The 7922-nt window shown below is 40.8% G+C and overlaps 1 protein-coding gene across 3 annotated transcripts in view; it reads right to left on the bottom strand.

Moving 5' to 3' along the window:
* Positions 1 to 4354: 4354 nt before the first annotated feature.
* LOC107690702 (nucleus accumbens-associated protein 1-like) overlaps positions 4355 to 7922 on the bottom strand; it is a 30903-nt gene continuing 27335 nt past the window's right edge. For all 3 annotated transcript variants that reach the window (XM_016489094.1, XM_016489093.1, XM_016489095.1), the window contains exon 6: positions 4355 to 5851. In XM_016489094.1, coding sequence (XP_016344580.1) covers positions 5544 to 5851 — 308 coding nt within the window. In that variant the 3' untranslated portion in view covers positions 4355 to 5543. The remainder of the gene's footprint in view (positions 5852 to 7922) is intronic.

The following is a 7922-nucleotide window of genomic DNA, read 5'->3' as shown; positions in this document are numbered from 1 at the left end:
TTCAGTGGTAGTAAAGCTCTTCTATAGGGATGTATGAGTGCTGAAGGTGTGAGGGAGTTGTGCTTTATCAACGCTGGCATGAATTCACACACCGCTGTGTGATGTAATACAAAAACTTGAAACAGAAGATGCTACCCTCCCCTCATTCCCTGCATTATTTTCAGCATGACAATGAATATATTCATTCTTCCAAGGTGAAAATCCTTCAGTGGACATGTATTTCACTGAATCTTAACACTCTTGAGCTGCTGTGGGGGATTCTGTAGAGACGAGCTGAGCAAAACTCCCCATTAAAGACCAGAGCATTTAAGGAAGTCGTCCTCCAGGAGTTAAACAGCACAGATGTGAAAATTTGTCATGAACGTGTACACTCAGTGCCAAGAAGGGTCAGAGCAGTATACTTTCAGAACTTATATATTAAGTTCTGGAGAACATACTAAGTGCTAGAATATTATACATTTTCTGAATTAAATCTAGGGTGTACTCATTTCTGCAATCCTTCATTTAAACTAAATTGTCTAATTTACTTATCTTACAGAAAATATCGGCATATATTTTGTTGTTTTTATTAAGTATATGTTTAATATGTTTCAATTTTGCCATCTTTCCATGAATCACATTAACTATATTAGTGATCATTAAGAAAATCCATCTTTTATATTTATTCAGAGGGGGTGTACTAATTTATGCTGTGCACTGTAAGATATATATATATATATATATATATATATATATATATATATTCCCACAGTGTAGAATCAATATGTAAAACATGCAAACTGACATCATACAGTTCAGTTCAGTTCAGTTCAGTTCAGAACAAAGCACAATTATTTATTGACATTCCTAGTTTTTTTTTTAACTGGCCTACATAGTTGAGAAAAAAAGTTGAGAATTGCTTTAACACACACGCAAACAAACAAACAGCCAAAGACACAATCCTTTGTTACAAACTTTTATTAAGATATTCAGCTGTATCCTTTGACTTTTCTCTCACTCATTTTTTACAGTAGTTAATGTGCAATTACTTTTGATAATATTGGGTCACAGTTAGGGATTCACAAAGTTATTGGCACTTTGAACACAGACAGAATGGAGTGGATGAGCACTGGCGTTACAGGGTCACTGCATGAGCACAGCTGGGTGTGGGTTACAACTCATGCTGAGAGTGCACGACTAACAATCAAACTTCATTAGTGCTTCTATGTAATATACAGTATATAGATTTGTATAGGGATGTATTCATAGAAAGTGAGACACTGCATCGTAAAAGAAGGTTTGTTGTTTTGAGTGTTCAAGCGAGCTGATGTCATCCCCCATCCTGTCTGTATTTCTCTGTAATTCGTGATACTATGTCCAGACGCCAATTTGTCCGGCTGTCACACGTTACTTTACCAAAACATTTGCAAAGTTGGGTTAATCATAATAATCATCATCATCATCTCATTTCAGGGAAAGACTGAAAGCAGAGTGTTGGGGTGTGCTGGAAGCGAACGCAACACGCAGAGAAAGAGGTGAGAGTATCTTTATGTGGTATGTCTGTTATTTAGAGTGGAATAGCAGTGCTGCATTCTGGGTAAAGAGGCTTAGGTTGACAAAAAAACGTAGCAAAAACTGCAAGCCAAAGGAAAACCTGCAAAATACAGCCAGTCCGTCACTCCAGAACAGATGGACCCGGTTTCTGCCTTTTTGCAGAGAGGAAAGACAGTCACCGTTTATAAAAGTGTTCAATTTTTAATACATCGCTCCGTACTCTCTCTGGCATGCTGTCAGCGATCCACCAGGTTACAGATTCACAATGATCTACAATGCACAGTAACCCAACAAACTGTGCTACAAGGAAGAATGACAAGACTTATAGTCAGTTAAACTCTCACGCTCTTTCTCCACCCACTCAGGCATCCGCCATCTATCTGCTCTCTGCGCTCCGTGACACAGTCAGACTGAATTACAAGGTGCCAAGGAGCACATCTACAAACGCAAACCCCAAGAAAAAGGTGCTTTACTCGGGCACAGAGAGCAGACAGATAGGCGGCGTGATATGGACATCCCGGCCTGTTTTGATCAACACTGGTCCCTTCATTCCCACTTTCATACCAGGCGAGGCTAAGTAAAGGAAAAACCCTTTAAAGGTGAAGTGTGTCATTTAAAACGGAATCACAAAAATAATGATTTCGAACTTGCACCGTGGGTAGATGCTCTTTTGGGCTGAGCATGCTCAAACAAACAGAGCAACTTTTTGATAGCGCCACAGAGCCACAGTGTCACACCTTTTGGGGGGAAAATAACAATAAAAATCAACCTTCAAATGGCTTACTTGTAGCATTTTAACAATGAAAAATATTACACGTCACCTTCAACTTCCTAGTAAGAGAAAGGCCATTTTTTGTGGCCACCAAGAGTCATCTTTCTCAGGCATGCCACCCCCTGATGTTGACTGTAAGTAGTAAATCTAAGCTGCAGTAACAACACACAGACAGCAGGTGGCGCATGGACACAGCGGTTCCTCTCCAGCGACGCATGCAGCATATGTGATCTGTGCCATCAAAATGGAGGACGCATAAACACTGGCACAGTCATAGCCAGCGAGAGGAGAGAGACGAGCACCGCCGCTCCGCGCCCCACCCAGATACACACGCAGTTCGTCTCCCGCAGTCCTCCTGAAAAGGCACCAGTGACCCAGCAGGCCTTTAACATCTAAAGAATAGCACACATAGCACCAGTATATCCCTCACCATGGCCCCCCACTTTCCCAGCACTTTAGTCGATAAAAAGAAATGAAAAAATACTCAGTACTCTATCATCAGTCAAACAACTCTATATTGTATCCTTAAAAAACTTGGCAAGTCAACTCTTTCACCTCGAATTAGTAGTAGTTGAAAAGTAAATACAGTACACATGGTCTGCTAAAAGAATGGAGAAATAAAACGGAGAAGGAAATGGATGCATGCACGTTACCAGATGTTGATTTTGCAGGCTTCTCGAATGTTATACATTTCTACACAAGAGGCATTATTGTTTTCTGGTCCAAAAGAAAAGAAAAAGAAATGAGGTCACCGGTCAGACCTGAACCAGACTGCATTTAAGTAGTAAACTTGCCAGGAGTTCACTTTATTTGCTACGACTCTTAAGCCAGAAAAAAAAACAAAAAACTACAATTTCCAGATATACAAACAGCAGGTAAGCCAGACTTGGTTATGCAAATAAAAGAAATGAAATAAAAACATGAGCTAAAACAAGAGGGGTGAAAGACCTAATGTAAGCCATCAATTAAAAAGACGAGCGACCTGTTAAAAACGTGGTCAAAATCTGTTCAATAGTCTCTTCGATATTTACATCAGTATTCAGCACGGCTGGCCGCAGACGCAGGGGTGCATTCTGTTCCGGGCCAGATACCGACACATACACATCCATGAAGTTTAGTCCAAAAACCATCGATTACACTCTACAAAAAAGGTGCACAATCCAGCACTCTCCTCTACAAAAAAAGGTGCAAAAAGCTCTAGTTCGGTCTACGAAAAGGTGCAAAGAGGTCCAATTCCTCTGTCAGAAAGGGGGCGACTAATGTATGTGTCCCAGGAGATCAGACGCGTGAAAAAACACGACTTATACAAACACGCACGGCCTAATAACTCGGACATGAAATATTAAAATAGCCTACAGTATCGAATTTCTGTTTTCGTGAGGCATGCGTGTTTAAAACCCATGCCTGGGCACACATTAAGACATCACATGCAATCCCATTCAAATCCCAAAGAAAATTTGGGATATGCAAAATTTCACGGGTTACGGCAAACTTTCAGACGGCCGAATTTCCTTAAAAGCATCCGTATGAGACGCCTCCAGCACATAAACCCTAAATCCCCGACTCAACACATCACCCACATGCAAACACACAGTGCCAACTATGTGCAAGGAATGTATACAGATGGTGACTTGTGCGGACACAGACATGCTTGCCTAAGCGAGCACAGACAGACACACACACACACACACAGCTGCCCAAACAGGGACATGGGCAACATGAAGAGACTTAATCATTCTGCTCCTCCTCTCCTGGGACACAGGCAATGTAAACCCTCCTCCGCTCCCAAACACACACAAAGTCAGGCCCGAACCTTAAGACAGTAAAGTGACTAACAATAAGAAGCACAACCTCCCACCCCCCAGGGCTGTAAAAGCGTGTTTGTGTGCGATAATGGGGGGGAAGAAAGCTAAAAAGGATTACAGACTATAAACTTTTTTTTTATGTCCTACCCAATTTTTCTTTTCTCTTAAAGGGATAGTTTATCCAATTCGACCATAATTTACTCACCCTCAAGTCTTCTCGAACCTGTATGACTATTTCTTCAGTGGAACAAAAGAAGATATTTTTAAAGAACACTTTTATGTGCATGCAATGAAAGTCAACGGGGTCCAAAGCAACACTGAACCCCATTGGCCTTTCAGTGAATGAAAACAAACACTTTTATTTTGTGTTTGGTTTGAGATGGGGGTGAGGAAATGATGACAGAATTTACATTTCTGGATAAACTACCCCTTTAATCGGCGTGACGCAAATTGTACATCACTGGTCAGAACGGCCAATCGAATTCAGCTATGGACACGATCGTGATCGAGATACAAGCCAAGCACCAGTCTGCAAGATAATCCTTATGCAAAAATAGTCCTTAGTTTTCTCACTATTTCCATTTAAAGCCCAACAACAAGGTGTCTCTTGAAAAACATTTAAGAAAAAAATAAAAACAAAAAGAGATTTTAAAACAATCCCTCTCTCTTGAGCTCTAAAGGTGCGAGCAGATAAATATATTTTTATCCTTTACAGTCCTTAATCATCTTTCAACTCTGGATTCATATAAATCACACCCAGTGGAACAAGTAGAAGGGGAAAGGAGAAAACGGCGACATAAAAAACAAAGAACGTGGCAGACTAAGATCCCACATATATTTTGAGAGGAATGGAAGGAGAGGAGGATATCAGATTCTTTCCGTTTTAGACAGACCGAGAGACAGAATATGCCACCTACTTCTCTTTCTCCTCTCCTCCCTACTACTTTCTCCATCTGCTGTTCCTTCAGATCTTATGACAGGCATTTTTCCTGTCCCTCTCCTGGGCCAAATACAATCGGCTAGTCTGACATAGCCAGGTGCTACAAAATCACGAATACATTCAAATTCAGTAGAGTGAGATCAGGGAACCTCGGACCTCCGGTCGCAAGAACTTTTCCTGGTCCTAATTACGCATTCCTATAGCATCGGTGACTAGATTTACTTGCCGAGCATGGAGGCAAAGGGGATCTTCTGTGCAAAAGAGGGTTATTCAGCAAAAACAAAAATGATTGAAAAGAAAATGGCGCCACTGGCATCAACCCCTTGTGTTCCTCCCGACGCTAGACCGTGCAAACTCCTCCAATCTCCTACCCGACTCTCCCTTTCCCATCCCAGGCAGAAGCAGCAGAGCCCAGAGTCACGCAGCGGGGTGGGAGGCGGGTAGGAGGTGGGGCGGCAGAGGGGATGGGGCAGGGCTTTCCTCGCCGGGTCGCTCACTGAAACAAAGTGCCATTGTCTCCGCCCACACCCTGCAGAGACTCGCCCGAGGATCCTCCGGTCTCCACCGAAGCGCCGCCCTCCAGGCTTGCCGTCTCAAAGGCGGGTTCACCGCTGAGGCCGTCCGCTTCCATCTTGATGCTGTCGGGGAGGAAATTGGCATAGGCATCACCCTCCGCCATCAGTAGCTTCAGCTTGGGGATCCAGCTCTTCCTCACCACGCGCCGAGCATTAGTGCACATGTCCGCCGCGATGGCGTTCATCTCGCTCTCCTTAAAGCTGGTGGCAAAGTTCTGGCAGTAAACTGTTGACATAAGGGAAGAAGACATTTCTAAAGGCCCGATCACACCAAGAACCATAACTATTACAGATAGCTTTCAGCACCCACACCAACGCATGATAACTTTCTGTTTATTAGAAGCATGTGCTCAGGTATGTCTTCTGGTGCCGGATTGATTCTGATTGGCTGTCAATGTTTTTATCATTTATAAGCTGGATAAAAAATGATTTTGAACGCATTTACAGCATTATCATTCCTCTTTGTCATTGTTGCAGAGTGGACTTCCCCTTTCTCGCAGAATTAAGATTGATTATCAAAACTTCATAGTTGTAGTTATCATACTTGGTTCAAACAGTAAGAGTTGGAATCACCAAAGGACCCACAACACGATATTATCACGATTCAATATTTTTGCAATTTTAAACATTTTGCGATATGATGACTAATGCGATAACATATATCAAAGTCCCTTTCAAGGAAGTCTGTTAACTCGGCAGCCATATTTGCAACGTCTCTGGGCAGCTCATACAAGACCAAGTCCTATCTAAAAAAAAAAAAAAAATGGGGGAATCCTGAAATCTCAAAAACTGCTCTCTGAACTCGCAATTAAATTGCATATCTCAAATCAGCAACAAAACCTGGAATGAACTGCCCCATGAATGTTGTTTCTAATGCTCAAATAGTGTTTAAAAAGCTTATTTTTCAGGCTAGACCAGCCAATCAGCAATTGGCTCTTTCATTTAGAAGGCGGGACTATTCCGCCTTATTGCTCGATGCAGTTTCTCCTATTCATAAGTATAAGAATGAACTGTCTTTGTATTTCTATAGTCTTTGCATATATAGAGATATATTTAAAATGAGAGAGCATTATAGAGAGATGGGGCAGCATCGAGACACTGTTTGTAAAATTACAGTCTGAAAGAAAGATTTCCATTATTGATTTGATCTGTTTTTCCGCATTATGCACGGAGCTTGTAAAATTAAGTGCAATACTCACAATTCTAAGTCAGGTCCTGATAAAAGAATCATACTTGGCGTCTCTATCTCAATACAACATCAGCACACAAATATTGCAATACTATACCGTATCGTTTTCCCCCCCTACCCCTAGTGAACAGGCTTTAAAGGGACAATTCAATTAAATGAAAATGCTGTCATAATTTACCCACCCTCAAGTTTTTTTGTGTTTTTTTTCCTGTGTTGAACACAAAAGAAGATATTTTGAAGAATGTTGGTAACCAAACAGTTGCCACTGGCCAATGACTTCTATAGTATGAAAACAATACTATGAAAGTAAACAGCTAGCTGCAGCTGTCTGGTTATCAACATTCTTCAAAAAATCTTATTATGTGTTCAACAGAAGAAAGAAATCATCAGCAGGGCTTGCAAAATCGCTACCAAAATGTATCACCGCCCGACGGGCTATCTTGAACAGTGATATAAAATTCCTTCCTTGATTTGCGTTGTTCAGTAGCTTGTAGGGGTAAAACGGATCGTAGTTGATTGTTTGCACGTGTTTCTAAGTCTTGCCGATTTAAACATTCAAATGTTTTAAACCATTCACGCGCATTCGGAGCTGCGCACACTCATTCAAAGCGCGCACAGGAGAGCCGCATTTCAGACAATGCGCGTACACAGAATTTATTCCTCTTTCGCATATCCTTGCATCTGAATGAACACATACACACAAAATTATCTCAAAATAACTGTATCGGCAAGTATTCTCGTAAACACAGTCGTTTATGTCTTAAGTGAACGTAAACAGTGGAGAAAGAAATCTCAAGTGCATCATTATATTGAAATAACATGTATTTAGCATCTTTGTTTGGATCATGATTAAAATACAGTGGTTGCCTCTGATTTAAAATGGAAAAGCACAGCCAAAGCCTTAGTTTGTTTATATGAAGAGATTTATTTTATTTGTATTATTTAATTATTTTATTTGGGATTTGTTTAAAAATTTCAAGTTAGTTTTATTATTTGACATATTTCAATTTCACAAAGAAATGTGCAGCATTTTGTTGGAGAAATAATAAAAGGACACCTTTTCATTTATAATTTGTCTTAAATCTCATTTTGTTAAAAATAAAAATTG

This window comes from Sinocyclocheilus anshuiensis, unplaced genomic scaffold (genome assembly GCF_001515605.1).
Source record: "Sinocyclocheilus anshuiensis isolate Anshui unplaced genomic scaffold, SAMN03320099.WGS_v1.1 scaffold2655, whole genome shotgun sequence".
NCBI lineage: Eukaryota > Metazoa > Chordata > Actinopteri > Cypriniformes > Cyprinidae > Sinocyclocheilus > Sinocyclocheilus anshuiensis.
The sequence above is the reverse complement of the archived record's forward strand: the minus strand, read 5'-3'. Positions and strand labels throughout refer to the sequence as shown.